The 20248-nt window shown below is 34.2% G+C and overlaps 3 protein-coding genes across 7 annotated transcripts in view; all 3 read right to left on the bottom strand.

Annotated features, from left to right (window-relative positions):
• The window catches only part of LOC140671282 (putative fatty acyl-CoA reductase CG5065), a 33428-nt gene extending 17633 nt beyond the window's left edge, over nt 1–15795 (bottom strand). The window contains exon 1 of the mRNA XM_072902539.1: nt 15525–15795. The gene's annotated coding sequence lies outside the window, so the exon portion shown is untranslated. The remainder of the gene's footprint in view (nt 1–15524) is intronic.
• Nucleotides 1–20248, bottom strand: part of LOC140671147 (very long chain fatty acid elongase AAEL008004-like) — a 63429-nt gene that overhangs the window by 39919 nt on the left and 3262 nt on the right. The window contains exon 7 of one of the 5 annotated variants that reach the window (XM_072902286.1): nt 19366–19684. The exons of the other annotated variants lie outside the window; for them this stretch is intronic. Coding sequence (XP_072758387.1) covers nt 19526–19684 — 159 coding nt within the window. The 3' untranslated portion in view covers nt 19366–19525. Of the gene's footprint in view, nt 1–19365; nt 19685–20248 lie in introns of those variants that run through there. 5 annotated transcript variants of the gene reach the window in all.
• LOC140671187 (uncharacterized) lies at nt 9751–11459 on the bottom strand. Its single transcript, XM_072902360.1, has one exon. The coding sequence runs from the start codon at nt 11019–11021 to the stop codon at nt 9888–9890; it is 1134 nt and encodes a 377-aa protein (XP_072758461.1). The 5' UTR covers nt 11022–11459; the 3' UTR covers nt 9751–9887.

Here is a 20248-nt window from a genome sequence, read left to right as displayed (position 1 = left end):
TTTATTTTTCCAAATCTTGCAATTCTTTCTGGCGTTGCGACCACCAGTTAAATATTTTGAATACATTTTGTAATGCGCAATTCTTAACATGTTTTTCACATCGTATAGTATTTTTAACATCTAGATTATTTAGAGATTCGATATCGTCGTAATCAGCATCCAAGGTCTCAATGATTAAATTTTCTCTCGCATCGTCGCCGAGCATATTAGCAAGCCATTCTCGTTTCTGGCATCCTTTAACGTATACGATACACTGCATTTTATCATCTTCTTCTTCAACTACAGCTGTTGTAATCAATCGTTTCGCCATGCTGTACGCAACGATTCCATCCTCCCATTGTAGTCCATGATGATTCGCCATCAACCATGAAGCTTGACACTTTTCGGATTTTGTAAGGAGATGCCATGGTATAGGACTCCGAAAAATGTAGTGTGCGAGAACAGTTCCTCTTCTCAGCCACCTCCTTTGCGATGAATTTATTCGAAACGACAAATCCTTGCAGATCGACAAACGTTGGTACAGACATGATGAGATCTCTTTTCGTCAGTTAAGAAGAATGACAACCATCTCGTAACACTCGGATTTATATCCAGCTTCCCCTCTCTCTAAATTATTGTCGCAAACACTTAGGTAATTTTGCGCACAACGTTGGTCAACGGGTTGTACTGGATCACGCGATCGTGTATAATGAGACAGTACGCAGTCGTATTATTAGCCACATTCTCCTTACACTCAAATTCCAATCGCACATCCACGGTTGCACTCTTGACCGATTCGTTTTGTCGAGAACAATCGATGATCATAAACGGACCGTACTGTAGAAACAGTGAGACGGTGAGACTCGGTTCGAGGTACTCGTATCCGTAATAGTTTTTGCAGAAACGCGCGTACGTGTCGTACAGAATCGACCATCTGTTTCTATCGAAATCCAGATTCATGTCGTCGTACGGATAACATTCCGAGTTCAGATAGAGTTTCACGTTTGTTAATTTACAGTCGTCGAATTTACTCGCATCCTCGGACATAACATTCTTCCGACCTGTCTGCAGAGCAAAGATAACGTATCGTGGTTTCTCCAGCTAAGTCGCGGTCTTAATGGCCAACGAATGCTTGGTTGTACACTGCAACAGCGGAAACTCGTACAGATCCCACGAGCGAAAACATGCTGAGGTAGCGTCCGCTTTCCAGAGCGCGCAGCATAGACAGCTTTTTAATTTCACTCAACAACACATGTGGCATTCGCCATTGTATCTTGAATATGTTGATTACAGGCTCCAGCGTCGAAGCTCCAAGCAGACAATTGTTGTCATTGCGCGATCGTATTAAGATCAATTCGTGACGAGCGTTAATTACTATGCGTCTGTAATCTTCGCAAAATCCCAATAACATGTAGAGTGGTACGCAAAAATTAAAGTGTCCATCCACAATAGTTGGCTCACTCCAGCCAGCATTTCTCATAATCACGCTTCTATCGGATGATATTGTTACATAGTTTTTGAGCATACTTGTTATTCCCACGTTTCTATTCCGATCAATCTCCACACCATCGAGTTCATATCGAATCTCGTCAAACATGAATGCAACGCAATTATTTTGCAGTACCACATTGAATCCGCCAGCTGGCTTCTTTATCTTTAATTCTCCCTCGATGTATAAGAAACTCTCGTACGGCAATGTATACAGATCCTGTTGTTGTATGGGTATTCTTATCTCATCACTGTGTCCGAACGTTGTGTTGGCGAATGGGTTATAGGAGTGAGTCTCAATCTTGACGATGCGATCGTCAAAGATTGGCTCATCCGCGATGTCGAGAATGTCAGTCATCGTTTAAATGTTTCGCACCACGAATCCCAAAGATTGTAAAAACGCAACGTTTGATGCGTTCAATTTCTTTTTCTTAGTGCCGGATGATTGGATATTAGCAAATGTCGATGTTGTTGTCGCTGGCGTCGTAAAGATTGTGTTGTCTCTCACGTCTTTCGATCCGTTCAACACGAGCATCACACCAGTCAGCGTGAATGTCATAGACATGTTGGCCAAACTGTTTAACGAATACTAAATTAAATAGCGCAATGTATGTCTTTAAATTCGCGTGCATCGACCGTTCGGAGAAACTGCAAGCACAATTGTCCACAGATGCTTTGATTATAAGTTTGATAGGATGTGTGATTATATTCTATTTTTGTCACATTTAAATATCGCACCAATTCATTCGGCGGTCGAAGATTGCCAAAACTGTCAAAATATATAGCACGATTCCCCCTCTTTGCATACGCTACCCAGTGAGTACCCGAGCCTTTAGCGTTATCCAAATTTATGATCCCGCTCTCGTTTCGATATATACCACCGATCGGTAATGAGTTACGCATAAAAACACCTCTAAAATATGGAATGTGCATACGTTTTGCTAGTTGCAGCAATTGTACGTTGGTAGTTACGCCCTCTGGCATTTTTAGCGTCTATTTGACGTTTTTTTTTTTCTTCTTTCTCATTGAGACTCCTCGTCCGTATTTGTATGGCGCGAGATACAATCCGCGACCTTCCATGGCACGATTGTGACGTAGCATCTCTTGAAACTGACGTTGTGTAGCTTTTCCATCGTTCACCACCTTTGCTACACCAGCCGCTCCACCAATCAGAGATCCGAGAGCGCCCAACACTGGTAGAATCGGTAATACACCCCCGCGTTTCGCTACCGGAAGTATTCGTTTTTTCACCATCTTTTTCTTCGTTTTCGTCTTTAGACCCATACCGAACTTCGTTTTGGTTTTCATCGCTATCCAGACAGCTGTGGCTGCGGCTCTCTCACCGAGAGACGAATCTTTCGCAGTGATGCGAGTTTGCGCCTTTTTGGCGAGTATCCTATCCGCCGCGTGTCTTTCGACAAGATCGTTACTCCGAAAGTACGCTATATCGTGTTCACGACACGCTGCGTCCAACGGGTTATACCTCGATCACCTCTAGCCAATCGTTTTTCTAGCCGCGTGCCCGGACCGCAAAACTGGTATCCAGGAATATGTAATTCGATAGGAAGCGCGTTTATTGCACGATTTAATAGACCTCTGCTTATTTGCGTTGACATTCACGACAATCTTTTATCATTGGCGCTGGACCGTCAATGTGGCGTTTGTTGCCACGTTGATTGTAATGTTCGAAACAGCGACGATAGGTCTGAACCTCCGAATCCGCCTTTATGTATTCCGAAAGTTTGTCCCATACGTAATGAACGTGATTGCCACACATTCGCAATAAAACTGTTTTAGATACAAACTGTAGCTGTTCGGCACTCAAATCGAGAATATCATAAGGACTTGATAGCAGGACAAACATTTTTTCGTTACTGAACACTTTGTAATTCCGCGCAGCTATAAATAGACAGGCGTGCGATCCGAATCGGAAGTGGAAAAATGAAATTCGTGCGACAACTTTTCGCGATACGCGTGACAAATTACGACGTCAGATTACGCTCGATGGGTGACAATGCGGAGATGCGTAGACACGGTACGATGCTGCCAAATACTGTACGCGCAATCGTTTGTGGCCCCTCGAATTGCGGTAAAACTAACGTGTTGATTAGTTTGATAGAAAGCCCGCACGGCGTCCGCTTTGAAAATGTGTACGTGTATTCAAAGTCACTGCAACAGCCAAAATATCGATATTTGGAGAATTTGTTAACGTCGATCGATGAAATCGGCTATTTTACATTCTCCAATAACAGTGACGTCATTCCACCGAGCGAAGCACGTCCAAACTCGATTTTCGTTTTCGATGACGTGGCGTGCGACAAACAAAATACAATAAGAGAATATTTCTCAATGGGACGCCACTCGAACGTCGACTGCTTCTATCTCTGCCAGACATACGCGAGAATACCGAAACATCTTTTACGCGACAATGCGAACCTGCTAATCTTGTTTAAACAGGATGGCACCAACTTAAAACACGTGTACAACGATCACGTGAATACCGACATGTCATACGAGGATTTTAGTGAGTTATGTCGTACTTGTTGGCAGCAAAAGTATGGATTTCTCGTGATAGACAAGGATAGCTTGCTTACAAACGGGCGATACAGAAACGGATTTAACGTGTTTGCGATACCACAAAATGATTAGTCGTTGCCTACATTCTGTCGTGAGGGGTGAAACGCGAGCGTTCAACACTCTCTATCGATATGGCTGGGAGCGATAATATTCGCGAGCGTGAAAAGATGGCGAAAGAGATTGCGAAAACGAGCGAATCGATCCGCAAGAAACATCGCGCTTTGAAGACCGATGACACATCGATGACGATATCGCGGTCAAGACCCATTTTAAACCTATTATCGAGCCGCTGCAAAAGATTGTCGACAACTCGTTCGCGGTGAAAAATAAGTCGGAGAGTAGCGCAAAGATTAAAATCTTACCCATCAAGTGATACAAGGAGGATGAGAAGGAAGAGGCTAAAGATGAGGAGGTAGAGGAAGAGGAAGAGGAAGATGCGACACCGAAAAAAAGGAAACGATCGGACGTTTTACTGTATGAACCGTCGATAGCCTCTACGCCGTTAACCGCACCAACAAGCGTAAACAAAGATGTTTTCGAAACCTCGGGCAACATGCTTGAATCATCGTTTGTTCGAAACAAGTTACAAACGCCGGAAGGTCAAGAAACGTTGCGGGAGTACTTTGGGCCACTTGGGCAAAAGTACATAGGCGCTTTGCTCAGTGGCGACAAAAATCATGAGATTGATCATGTGTATGGAGTCTATTTCGACAGAAAGAATGAAATGTGACTTGGCAACAAACAATTCAACATCAACAAAGATGACTCTATTATCATAGACGACGTGCGGTACATTGGAACGCCAGGATTGTACGAGTTGATCTTCAAGAGAATTCCCGATGACGAACTTTACACGAGAGGGGACGATTTGAAAAAATACAAGAGCATATTATTGGTGACGAACGCGCATAGACACGATTATGATGCGCAGGGCCATTTGAAGGATAACAGGGGGTACAAGTACAAACATATAATTGCACCGTTGATGTCGCTCGAATCGAAAAATACAAAATCTGGAAAGGAGATATCTATGCCTCGCGCTATGACGCTAACCAACAATTTGATTGATTACGTGCACTGGGACGATCCCAACAAACTAGTGGATCGGCTACGATTGCTCAACGCTTCGCGCCAAGCTGGTCACAACGCTCACGACAACGAGATCCAGTCGATCATCGAGGAACTTCGTGAAGCAGGAATTATTATAAATTAAATGGTATCTCGACAAAACTAATCAGTCGATCAGCGTTGCGTGACACTTTACGAAGCATCAGAAAAAAAATGCCTATCAACAAATTTGGATTATTCGATCCAAGAAATGATGCAACCGGCACAAACGGTTCTTGGGATAGATTGGTAAAAAGTTATGTGCACGAAAACGCTTTGTGTCGCGTCGTTACAGACTTCGATGCAAGGTCACGTAAAGATTCGCCGTGTAGCGCAACCAGAGGCTGACACCGATGCTGTCAACAAACTGTACGTGGAGTCCTGCGTTAAAAGATTAATGAATCAACAGAAAAGAATCAGACGAGAAGCTGATTTCGCTTGAGAAGGACGTGCGAGCAATACAGATTGTGCTAAACAAACTTCAACGCCCGGCTAACGCTAACTCAGAAACAGCTATCAACCTAAATGAGCATCAGTGAACGGGTTAGGAGCGGCTATCAAACGCTTATCGAACAGCTACGAAGGATTATAGAACGGCTGCGAACAATTATCGAACAGCTACGAAGAATTATCGAACTGCTATCTAACTACAATGAGTGGCAGTGGCAGTGGCAGTGAACGACCTAGCAACAGCTGCAACAGCTTCGAACGAGGCTATCAGCATCTCAAGCAGGGCTGCGAACGAGGCTACGAACGGTTCAGAAGCGGCTACGAACGAGTCAAAAACGACTACGAAAAAGGCTGCGAACGGGTCAAGAACGATTTTCGAATGGATGAAGGACGGCGGTGAACAACGCAAAAACAGGTCAAGAACAGGTCAGAACAGGTCAAGAACAGGTCAAGAGCAGGTCAGAACAGGTCAAGAACAGGTCAAAACAGGTCAAGAACAGGTCAGAACAGGTCAAGAACAGCTATTAAAGGCGATAAACGAAAATGAGTGAAAAAAATGCGAACAACAAACGGGCATCGAGAAAAACTGACAAAGCAAAGAATCAACATAGTTTGGAGAGACGACAGTTGGTGAACGAACTGCACGCGCCGGCGAGAAAAAATTTTCCCCGAAGACACGTCATAGTGCGGGGATACGATGATCTGTGGCAAGCCGACATCGTCGAGATGCGTCCGTATTCTCGTTTCAACAAAAGTTACCACTACATACTCACCGTCATCGATGTGTTGAGCAAGTATGCATGGGCTGTACCACTCAAGAGTAAAGATGGAAGGGAGACGGCTGATGCAATCGCCCAAATAATTCGAGATAGCAAGAGATGCCCGAAAAACATACAAACTGATAACGGGAAGGAATTTTACAATACCGATGTGCAACGGCTTATACGGAAACATAACATTAATCACTATTCCATATATTCGGTATTGAAGGCGTCTGTCGTCGAGCGATTCAATCGCACGCTGAAGAACGACATGTGGAAGATGTTTACGCTGAACGGAACTTACAAGTGGATCGACGCGCTATCCCGACTCGTTGCAGAATATAACGCGCGAAAACATCGCACTATCAATATGAGACCTATCGATGTTACTCCCACGATCGCTGATAGACTTTTAAATACGGTATACAACAGTATAAAAATTGCTGCTCCTGCAAAGTTTAAAGTAGGTGACCTGGTACGCGTTAGCAAATACAAAAAACTTTTCGAAAAGGGTTACACACCAAATTGGACAACCGAGGTGTTTAAGATTGTTAAAGTGCAACATACTAATCCCGTAACATATCTACTCGAGGATTATCGCAAAAAATCTATCGCTGGAGCATTTTACGAGCACGAGTTGCATCGCGCGAATTATCCAGATGTGTATCTCGTGGAGAAAGTACTGCGCAGGAGGGGTGACGAGGTTTACGTGAAATGGCTGGGATTTGATAGCTCGCACAATTCTTGGGTACATAAGGATCATGTGATTTAATTTTATAAGAAATACAATGTATTCAATATAAAAATATATGAAATATTTGAAATATACAAAATCTTTATTAATACATCCTTTCCAATAGTCATTACAATATATAAAATATGAAATATACATACAAGAAAAAAATCACACACACACACACACACACACATTATATTTTATAAAGATATCTTATAATGTCTCCACGGTAACGTATCAGTAGTTGTAGGTACGATATACCGCTTGTCGTCGTACGGACTTAGAGCAATTTTTGTTTCGCGAATGGTGTATACCTTGTGTAATTTTGATCTTATACACGATTGACTACGCGTTATTTCAATCTCTTCGTTCAAACACCGCGTGTAATCGTCAAACGTTATCGTTCTCGCAACAACGTTACTCTTGACGCCTTTTACCTTTTTCGTATCCTTTTACCATCCACGCGCAACGCATACATTTTTGCTCTAAGCCCGACAAATTCAGTCATTATGGTACCGTTGTTTTCATCCTTCATTAGACCCGGTACCTTTTTATTCACGAGCGGTATACCGTACGCATTGTCTATCGCATAGTCGCTCGTATCAAATCTGCTGATGTCGCGTTTCATATTCTCGTACACATCGTCGCACTCAATGTGATATATAAGACTATCTGTATCAGTGTACATGACTTTGCATCTCTCCCGATACATTGGTACCATATAATCGTGGTGAAATTCGTACAAACATGTCTTGGATATATCGAGAATACACATACCTACGTAAATTGGTTTGTAGAATTTCACCTCGAGTTTACGTAATTCTACAGCGATTAGATTTTCCGAAAAAATACTTCTGCTATGAAAATTTGGTTTTGCAATCAATGTCTCTGCGCCGTACCTTCCGTCCCATTTTGTTAAAAGTTTAACATCTACGCGATTGCGCACATTTTCCATCGTTTTGCCAAACACTGCATTATTCATTAGTTTGTACAAATTTTTTTCAATATCATTTTTTGCTAGTGTTCTAAATTTTGTGTTGAGTTCTATATAAGTACGGAGCCACGGAGATTGAGTGAATTGTAATATACGATGAATTTTTGTAACACGAAGACCATGACGTGAACATTGCTGCAGGTTGCGGTAGTGTATCACGTAACGCTTCTTATCGTATACGGTTGCGAGAAGCTTGCCCTCGCGCTTGCCGGGTGGTTTGTCGTGTGTCGGACAAAACGGTAGGTCAGTGTGCGAATCGTGAAGATGCTGCGGATACTCGAGATCGACTTCGAGGATGTAGCCTGTAGACGAATCGAGCGCGATTGATGATACATCAAAATTGGAAACATTATCGACCCACTGAAAATCGGCGTAGGGCAATGGTTGACACATTGCCCATCCGTATAAATTATTAACATCGAAATACATCAAGTACGTTGATGGTTTAGATAAGTCATACGACTGCATGTACTTGTTATTAGCACGCCCGTACCTGTTGGAACATTGACTCAAACCACCGCGTATACCTCGTTCGATAAACATAACTATGTCAATGTCTGTGAGTAATTCAAATATAATTTTCGTATACTTTAACATGGCGCCCCACGTGTAACCGGGAAGAGTATAGTAATACGCGGGGTCGAGCCCATAACTATTGATACAACTCTCTCGGAAATTTTCAAAAATGTCTGCTAATAACAAAACATCGATTTTTAAATACAGATCGCTATATTCGCCTAGCGTTCGAATGGAGAATCGCTTCCACACAATCTCAGCGTGCGCGTAATCGCTCTCAGATACTGTGTTACCTGTCAAGGAACTGTAAAAAGATTCTCGTGATGGTAAACACGCATCTTGCAATTTATCTACGCAGTCAATGTACTCGTACGGGAAGACACCTTTTCTTGTTAATAAATTGAAATCTTCGGCGGATAAATTTTTATATTCCGATTGTAAAATTTTGAATTTATCCTTGCTCAGAAAAGACGCCAATTTGTCGAGACTTGTTGTGAGAAATTTATATGAATTTATGAAACGTAATTTAATGTGATTTCCCGGTTTGTCTTTCGTACCTTTAACATGTTTTGTAAATGAAATATATTTTTCTTTTGTTATCGGAAGTAAATCGATTCCCCCTTCGAACGCTGTGGCTATTTCCTCGATTATAAAGTGAGAATCATAACCAGATAAATTGTGAAATACTATTGGAATGCAAAAAGATTCTTTGTAATTTAGATTGCAATTTGAATGCGCGGGACCTCTGTACCGCCCGGTCAAATGACAATGATCGCGTACGCGCGTATCATCTTCTACGAATGGTTTCTCACATATATGACACTGAGTCGCACTTCGAAATTCTTTCCATTCATTTTGCGTTAAATTTACCATGGGGACATTGGTTGTTAAAATATTTTCTACACGTTGCGCCAAATTTTTAAGTTCGTCGGTGAACCATGCAACGCAATTGGCTTCGCGACGAGAATGATACGCGGATAACGAATTATCGTACGAGCAATGTACATAATAAGCCATACTAAATACTTGGTGATGTTGATAAAAATTTTCTTCTTTTTTTTTCACCAAAACGCACTCCAGGTCGGCGTACACGACGAAAGGTAGTCGCTCCTTCCTGTTGTAGTTAGTGAATGCGAGCCACTTATCCTTATCGCTCGGTAACCGGATAGCGCAGTCGTTCATCTTTCCACAGTCTACTGTATGTGATTGCAATTTCTCGACCGAGTGAAAATAGTGCATGCATCTGTAAAATAAAAGTTAAAATTTTTATATCCTTGTTTTAAATATTTTTAGACAGTTTTATTAAATATACATACCGATCGCAGATATATTTTTTAGTCTTGTGTTTGCTGAGTTGCATACTAACAAGTCTAGATAGATTCTTGATCCATGCAAAATGTCCGATATCTTGCGCATCTTGCACGTAGAGCAAGTTGACGTGCTTGTCTCTCTTTTGCTCCGTAAGGTGAATAGGGACAATGTTTTCGTTTTCAAAACTGTACACGTTAATTGAAATGTCATTATAAATTTCAAATTTTTTAATTTGATTAAGAGTGACTGGAAACTCAATATCTTGGAAATTTAGTACTGTTGTATAATGCGGGTACGATGATTGTCGGTGTATGCATCTTTCAGCTGGATACAGAGCAGCCACTACCGCCCACGCAAAACATGCATTGTCTTTAGATTGCACATTAACCACTGCTCGTTTCATTATTATCTTTCGCGATAATTGCACGTAACATCCGGCGCGCATAGGATTATATTTATTTATATTTACAGTCAAATTTAGTATACGCGATAATGCCCATCCGCTATCGCGTTCCTGAAATTCTTCGAGCGATGCAAGGATTGGCTCGACGACTCGCCGCTCATACCACTCACGTAAATCGGATGTATGTAAGAGTTCACAGTTTCTCGTATTGATTGATTTATTGGCATGCTTATCGCCCGCCACAAACTCGCCGTTAAACACTGTATTCACTTTCACACTGTTATGTTTTTGCATAACGTCTCGCACGTGCTCGAGCACAATGTCACTCGCATCTTCCAAAAATTGACGAGGTTCGATGTGATTATAATTTATAACCGCACCAGTCAAGATGCGGCTCTCAAACGCCGTATCAATCTCTCGCCATATGAGTCTCTCCGAGTTATTTTCACTACTATAATCACCACCACTGGGTATAAACTGTCTCTGCAATCGAGTTTTTGCACCCTCGAGTCGCGCAATTCTTGTCACCAAAGATTGTCTATTTCCTATTGAGAGTCGCGGACGCTTGACACGGTTGCGTTCTTCAAGCTCTTCGATAAACTCCTCGCAATGCTGCAGCCATCCAAAATATTCACCCAATGTGGTGACTTGGTGGGAACGCTCCAACAAGTCGCGTTCTTTCTGTTGCACGTTTTCCATTATTTCTCTCTATTTTTGTGTGCAAACATAACACATATTACGCGACATTATTATATGTAATAAAATTTGACAGCTACTGCACCATCGCATATCCACCTCATTGGGCGATGTAACTTTATGTCTCCGTATTTCGTATATTAATCCGATGTCATCTCGAAAGGTGTCCATACACGAAGCACAGAGAGCTAGAGCACTACCCGTTGAATAATAAAAGTGTATGGCGCAAATCTTACGTTGATTTTGCGCACGGAGTTGTTCATTTTCTACTACGTTGTCGTCAAAATCGGTATTACTGCAATCACTAATATAATTACTATCGTCCGACAACGCATGCTCTTCGTCTGACGACTCGTCTATTATCGCTTCGAAATTAATATTTTCCATTTATTCACTATTGTGTCACTAACAATTCTAATGCCTGACAGTAACCACTCAATTTTTTTTTCCACAGCTTCCTCTATGCCCTTTCAAATCGTACTATGGTTTGACGGGGCTCTCATTCTTCTTATATTTCGCCTAATGCTGTCTTAAACACATCCTACCAAACGTCAACGCTTTTGCATCTATAAAAACGTTCCGACATGTTCGTCGCAGCGTTGGCCAAAAATTTCTATTGTTTTCCCACGACTTTTATGGCTTCTAAAATGTCCCCCGGCTATAAATAACCACAAAGATAAACACCTTGCAGTTGCAGTTCTTTCCTTAAAAATTATGGAAGATGTTTCGCTCCAGTTTTATGGGAAATTTTCCGCGAGGGTACGAAGCTGCCGAACGCCGGCGCTTAAAATCTCTTTTTCCATAATATTCTAATGGTTATAAAATGATCATAAAAAATTAGAAAAAAAAGAAAAAAACAGTTTTATGATTTTTAAAATGTCCCCCGGCTATAAATCAACCACAAAGATAAACACCTTGCAGTTGCAGTTCTTTCTCTAAAAATTATGGAAGATGTTTCGCTCCAGTTTTATGGGAGATTTTCCGCGAGGGTGCAAAGCTGCCGAACGTCGGCGCTTAAAATCCTAATGATATAATGATCATAAAATGATCATAAAACTAGAAAAAAAAACAGTTTTATGACTTCTAAAATACCCCCGGCTATAAAATCAACCGCAAAGATAAACATCTATTTTCGAACGTGTGTAGGACCCTTCCCCCCCCCTTTCCCTAACATCAGACCCCTCGCGCGTCCCAGATACCCCCGCCCCCGCACCCCCCTCGGCGCCCCATGGCTTAGAATCCCCACTATAACACTACTATAATAAAAAAGTTAAAAACTAAAAAAAGATTAGTTTTTGGTTTATAAAATGTTTATATTTGTAAATTGCGAATAGATGGAAGAAGCCGATTATAAAATATTTCCATATTTTTTAATGATAATAAAAGTAAATACATATATGTATATAATTTTTTATAAAAGAAACAATGTAGTTGAAGATATAGTTGAATAGGAAGGTTATATATGCCGTTCGCGAACCTTTACTTTGCTCAGTGTTATACATGTTCTTTGAATATTTATAAACAAATTAAGGTTAACATCAATTTCAAATATTATATTAATTTTTTGTCAAAAATTATTTTATTTTATTAAACTCACGCTTTAAGAGCCGAACTGATTTTTAAAAAACTTTAAGAATTTTTTCTCAAGAATGCATTTCAATTGTACTTCGATTTTATTTTTTATATTAAAGGAACTTCTAAGATAATATTATGTAAAATCTATTTTGGAAAAATTGGAATTTCTTCTTAAAAAGATAAAATATATTTTATAACATTTATATGAATTATTTATAAAGTATATACGTATATAAATTATACTCTTGTCTTGTTTATAAAATTTGAATTTTATGAAAATTTCTAGACAAGAAATAACATTTCTATCATTACTTACTATTTTTTAAACGATTGCTTTAAAATTATATAATTTTACTAAAATCAGTGTTTAAAAGTACACGAATAATGTCAATTTCGTAAAATAATCTTATTGTTAGATTTTTTTTATATGATATTTTTTAATATGATTTTTTTGACGTTAGATAAGATTTGAAACTTGTTTGCTCGAATAATGGATGATTAATTCGTGATCTTTTAATCGAAGAAAAAATTGATCTTATAACCAAGAAACATTCTTTACAATATTGATACAACGAATAGCATAGTCGAGCAAATATTGGACTGATTTATAAAATTCATTTCATTAGGGAACTTGCCTTTTACTTTGAAAAATCTTTCCTTCGGATCGGACAATTTAATTTTAAAGGAAGGAAGAGCATTTAAATATAAAAAGTCAAATGTGTCTTATTTTAAATAATTAAATAATTATTTTAAATAATTATAGCATATCCAAAGATTGTCAAAATAAAAAATACGTAAACATTCTTAGTATTTCTTCTTATCGTTAGTAATTATATACGCGTCATTTTTTGACAGCAATAAAAGTTTAACAATTAATATTGAAAAGGTTGATCAACATCGATGTTGAAAGAAGATTTTGAATAAGGTAAAATGTTTTTTTTCATCACACAGTTATGATAATTTTTCTTTGATTGTTTTATAATATGACTCTTTTGATGTCAGATATGAGTAAAACTTGAAATTCGTTTGCTTGAGAAATGGATAAAAAATTCTATTTTATAGTCGAGACAAAAATCAAATTTATAATCAGAAAATATTCTCTTTAATATTGACATGGTCTGAATCAAAGATTGGAACAATTTATAAAATATCTTATTTCAATCAGAAAAACTTGATTTTTGTTTTGTTTTTAAATTTTCAAAAAGTCTTTTTTTTCAGTAATTATTTTAATTTTGAAAAGGAAAATATAAGAGAGTGAAAAGTCAAATTGTCTCTTATTTTAAATAATTAAACAGCATATCCAAAGAATATAAAAAATAATAATAATGGACATGCAAACGTATATTATTTATTTTTATTTATTTTTAGTAATTATATTTTAGTAATTATTACTAATATTGAACATCGATTTGGGAGAAGATTTTAAATTTTTATAAAATAAAATGTTTCCTTTTTTGTCACATAATTATAATATAATTCTTCTTTGGATTTAATCTTATTATTTAATCGTCGGATTTCTAATTAAATATCTGTTCTGTCACACAAATTCTGCCATTCATAACACTATTAACTCTCAAACTGGACACGTGGGTCTTTCGTGTCCGTGCCATTTTTAAGCCATTGTTTTAAAAAAATATTTATAAAATCTCGAGGTGAAAACTTATTCAAAAAAAAGTTTGTGTCAAAAGGGACTTATAACTGAAAAGACAATTTAAACAAAGTTTGTTCAGTGCAAAGTGCTAACGACTATCTACATCAAAAGCGGACACAAATGACCCACGTATTCGCTTTATGTATATTAAATAAGAAAGGGTGAATAAGTAAATTTTTTTTTAAATGTTTTTTTGCTGTTAATCGTTTTTTTTATAAAAATAAGTTATAAATTTACAGTATAATCTCCCTAAGAAGGAAACAAATTGCTTTAATTTCTATTGTGTTCATTTATTTTCATGCTAAAAGTATCTTTTGTTAATGATAACGAGCAACAAACAGGGGTTGTATATATTAAGCAATTTTTATACTATAGATTGTAATGTAAATTACATTTTGTTTTCACTTTTCTTTCAAATAAATTACCTGAAGATTAAAAAAAATTTTTTCTCAGAAAAAATACATTTTTTTATACCTGAAAATTGCCCATTTTCGACCATTCAAATAATTATATTTTTTTAAAGCCGTGGGTATATAGCATTTTTTTCGTAAACTTTGAGCTTTGAACTAAAAATTCCTGGAAGCCTTTTTATTGAAAATTATTTTTTTCAAATTTTTATTATTTTTTATATAAAACATCTATGTTTCCAAATCTTGATCTAACAAATAATAAAAATATAGTATTTGAAAATATTTTTTCTTTACCTCTACTACATAAGCTTTTAATTAAAACTTGAAAGAAGATGTATAAACTTTTTAAAAATTTTTTAAGTAATTTTAGAATATAAAAATTACCTCGGACTGCAGTTACCCAAGCGTTCAGGATTACAGTATTAAAAAAACGTGTTCAGTTTGAGAGTTAATATCGATATTATTACTAGTACAACCGAAAAATTAATTTATTGTTATTAATAACACTTAACTTGTGAGAATTATAAATATTAAAATTGCGAATTCCCACTTTGTTAAAATTTGTATGAACATAAGAGGTAATATAAGTGTCTCGTAGATTTGCAATAGAAAATTCGAATTGTTTTTGCAACGTATTTACTTTTTTTTTTAACAATGAATTCTGACGAATATCTTATAATTACTTTCACAAACTTTAAAATATGGCAATTTATCGCGACCTTCTTTTCAAATTTCATTGTCAAAGTGAGTTAACGTTAAAATGAGAAGAGAGACAGAAAAGTCTTGATAGACGATTTATTTCGAGCGTCTCTCGCGCGATAAGAAAAGAGATATATATTACCAAAACTAATTATTCACTAAAAAGCTCACCGGTTTGACAAATGTGCTGTCCGATGCCCGCCGCACTTATCAATTATTGTTGCTTTCAATAATATAAGATGTCGAGAATGATAAAGAGCGAGGAAGTAAATAAATTAATAGAAGCAAAAAGTATACTCTATGTAATTTATCGACTCCAGATTAATAAAATGAAGAAAAGGAAGAAAGAAAGAAAATATGCGGGACAATTATCTTTCTACGTGAAAACGGTCAAAAAAATAAAAATGGCAGAACACGTCGAAGAAAAGAAGGACACTGGAAGAGTTTGCGAGAATAGCTATGAAAACATATGCCACGCATAAACGTGAATACTACGCCATTTTTTATCGCAACACTTATAACAATTAAATAATATTAACAGATAAAAAGAACATGTGACATTGACAGTAAAAATATCGTTTATAATACAATAAAATTTTAAAATATAATATTTAATTTACAAAAGTTGTTATCAAAATAGTATCTCCAAAAATGTTCTTTATAAAAAATTAATTAATAATCAAATATAATAAAAATAAATAAATAAATATACATACATATGCGTGTATATATATATATATATATATATATATATATATATATTTATTTATTTATTAAATTAATATAATACAATTCAACTATCTATAATAAAATATAATAATATATATTATATATAATATATGTAGTAAATAATTATATAAAATATATATATATATATAATAATGTATAATATAATTTATGTAGCTATATAGACATATAGCATATTTTTATTAGAAATATATTATAGCTTACATATTATGATTTTTTATAATATATTATACATTAAATATATAGCAATTATGGCAATAAGTAATTTACTCATATAAGAGAAATAATATGTTTTTATACAAAAATAGAGCTAACTGAAAGCCAATATTAATAAATAACGATTTATTATCAATGCAATAAATAAAAAAGATTCGCTTACACAACTGCGAAATAAGATGATATTGACGCAATAGTATAATTTTGTTTAATAACTACATGCTACGAAGAATACGCATGCATTACTATAAAAGTATTTTGTTGTGAATCCGTATTAGCAGTATACATATTTCGTATTGATAATAGTTATTGTTCAGTAATTATTGAATAAATATAAATATATATTTATATATTATACATATATTAATTTTTAAAAAATTTTATTATTGTTTATGCTTTTGTTCAAATTTAACTGTTTGTCTTTTTTATTAAATTATTATAAATAATATGATAAAACAGTTATTTTTTAAAACTTATAATAAAAACATATTAATATGTATTTATTAATTAAACTTTCAGATTTTATTTTAAATAAAATAATTTGCGCATTACTTACTACGCTTGATTCTTATTTTTCCATTTTCTATTAATTATTTGTTTTGTTTAAATTCTAAGATATCTTTTATTGAGTTTCCTTCTTTATTTTTTATTAAAATGACAAACGGAAAATAGTAAAATAAAATAATTAGATTAATAAAATAAATATGCAAAATGTTAATTTTTTTATATATTTTTTTAAATATATTTTATTATTTTTTATTATATATTATGTTATATTAATAAATATAAAATTGATAAAATTTTTTTTACGATACTTGTCACATTTGGTTGCCCAATAAAATTGCTTGAACGTGCATCTGAAATTAATGATCGCTACAACGCTGATAACATTGTAGTCAACAGTGCCAGCTATTAACTGATTAAGTAAGTACATTATAGTCATTTTGAAATAATAATAAATAAATTTAGTAAAATACACGCAAAAAAAATATAATTTAAAATGATCGCGACAAACTATTTGCGTATAATTAATTCCCTGTTTGAAAGCATACGAGATTTACGGTGATATATAGTCTTACACGCTTGTAAATTTTAAAGAACACAAAAGCATGTCATTTACTATAAAAGCTTTCACACTCTGCTTACCTTTTTTCTGGACTGTAAACTTATATGTAAGTCTGAAAATCGTATGTTTTCTTTCACAATTGTCATATAATTTTGCGTACAAAACAAAAACGAAAATGAGAAACAAGGAACAATATTTTTATTCTATATATGTATTTCGTCTTTAAAATAAAAAAAAAATCATAAAAAAATAAAAGAATAGAAGGCATAACAGAATAGCAGTATATTGTTTGCTTAAATTTTAAAATAAAGAGATGTTGTATTATAATTTAGGCAATAATATTTGAGAAACAAATCTTTTCTACTTGTATCACACTAGTGATCAGTAGTGATGCTCTTATAATATTGTGAATACAAATTTTATAGCAGTTTATAGTAAAAATTTTTAGTTTTTTTATTGTTAGATAGGCGAGAGAAATAGAAATAGTTATGTAAATAACATGAAAACTCTTATATACTATTATTAAAATGAGAAATAACAATTACCCGAGAAAAAATGGATTTATGTGATTACATATGATTATACATAATTAAATTCGAAATTTTGCGCGATCTGGCTATATGTGATATACTATAAATAGTAATTACTTATTATGCAAGTACTATTGATTAATTTCGATTTATTTTAACATTTTGTGTAATGTAACGAAACGTGCATTAATTGTGCGTATTTAAGTACAATTTCTTCGAAATACATGATAAATACATGCTCTATAACGGATGATATTTTTATTAAAAGCATTATATTTTATCAACTTGATATTTTATGAAAATATTTTAGTTTTTCTTAAAGAAAAAAAAGATTATATAAAAATAATATAAATAATAATTCAAGTTAAATAATTAAGTTTAACTAGCAACAATTTCAGTTAATGTTTTGTTTTTGAGTTAAATTAAATTTATGTGGAAATTGAGCTTTTGTTTTAAATAGTTGTTTAAATGTTTTAAATTGTTTTAAATAGATGAGACCTATTATTAGATTTTTGATTATAAAATTTCGCTTTGCTGGCTTTATATCATTGGTGACAAAAAATTTGAATAAGGAAAAACTGAAAAGATAATACGCTGTTGGGATAATTAAAGGAATTAACATCCAATGTTAGAAATAATTAACATGTTACATAAACATTAAACAATATTAAAATATAATCATACTGCATAAATATTAAGAATAACATTTAAAAAATATTTGAATTAATATTTCAAAATAATAGTTTTATATTATTAAGTAACATTTTGGAAACATTTTTAAACATTATGTATAAGTTATACAACATTATATGTTTATAAAATGTACATATAATTAATATTTCAAAACATTGCCTATACATATATGTATATATGTATATTTAAATATATAGAGTGAGTTATTAAAAACTTCCTTCTAAGATATCTTCATAAATATTAATTTTACATAAAAATGGTTTATATAAAAATTGTTTCATCTAAAGGAGTAAAAAGATAAACGTTTTACTATTATTTTAATCTTGGATGTAATCTGAAACCTTGGATATGCTAAAATTACATGAAGGTCAATCTAGTTTTTTTTTAATGAAATTATCTTAATTTTTCTATATAAATTAATTTTATACAATACTATGTAAAAGTTATAAGGGTATGATAGTAAACAATAGAATAATTTATGAGATATATCATACTTTAATTTGAGGATCATAATTTTTAATAATTTCTCATATTAAACTATGAAATATGTCGTAAAATATTTATTTTTCAATTATTTTGCTTCAATATGTTTATGCACAAAATAATAAGAGAAAACTATTTGTGTAAAGAGAAAACGCATAGTTGTCTTAAAGAAAAAAAATTTGCAAGTAACAATTAAATATTTTTTCTTGTTAATATTATATATTAATGGATATCTATGTAGTTATATCATTTTTAATTGTAGAAGTAAATGACTCAATTATAGAAAATTGCCGCACTGTAAAAGCTGCAGTCATTTTATTACATTTAGTCATTCATGATATGCTTTAACATCAAACATGCGTTTATTATGTAAAATTTTAGATATAAACAAACTCGAATATAAGTCCGTATTCTTTCACCAACTGCGAGATCTTTTATTATTGGGCCTTCGTCTTATATACTTTTATATAAAAGTTGCTAAACAAGTAAATGAAGATTATCACGTTCATCGCGAAGAAATACGTCAAAATCTTCGATGATTGGCAATTCATGGCCAATGTTAGCATTAGATAGACTAATATTAGTGCAAATTGTAGCTGAAAATTATAAAAGAAAATTTATTAACTCTGATTTACGTAAGTAATGCTTTTAATAATGTTAACATTATAATAGATTCAACAGCATGTATATTAATTAAAGAAAATATTAGAAAAGAATAAAATAAAAAAATTATAAGTTAGAGATTAAAGTCGCTAGTATTTAATTATAAACAACGCGTTAATTAAAACGACTTGACTAGCCAAAATCATTCAATTTATTCACACGACGTTTCGTTTAAAAACTCATGCTGACATGACGTGTCTCGTTGTTTGTGTTTACCTCAAATTTAATAATCGTTGATTTTAACTAAGTGACATATTTAATTGTTCCATAATTAAATTCTACTTTTAAACATGTCTCATTGGATTCTTTCTTTTCTTTCTTAATTTACGTTTACACTTGAAAAGGACCACAACCATATGGTCGAAACATCGTGTGAATAAATTGAATGACTTTGGCTAGTCAGGTCGTTTTAATTAACCCGTTGTTTAAAAATAAAAAAATGTTCTAAAATATATAATACTATGAATCCTATTGTTATTAAAGACGTAATGATTTTA

This window comes from Anoplolepis gracilipes, chromosome 11 (assembly GCF_047496725.1).
Source record: "Anoplolepis gracilipes chromosome 11, ASM4749672v1, whole genome shotgun sequence".
Lineage (NCBI taxonomy): Eukaryota > Metazoa > Arthropoda > Insecta > Hymenoptera > Formicidae > Anoplolepis > Anoplolepis gracilipes.
This window is presented reverse-complemented; position numbering and strand designations above follow the sequence as displayed.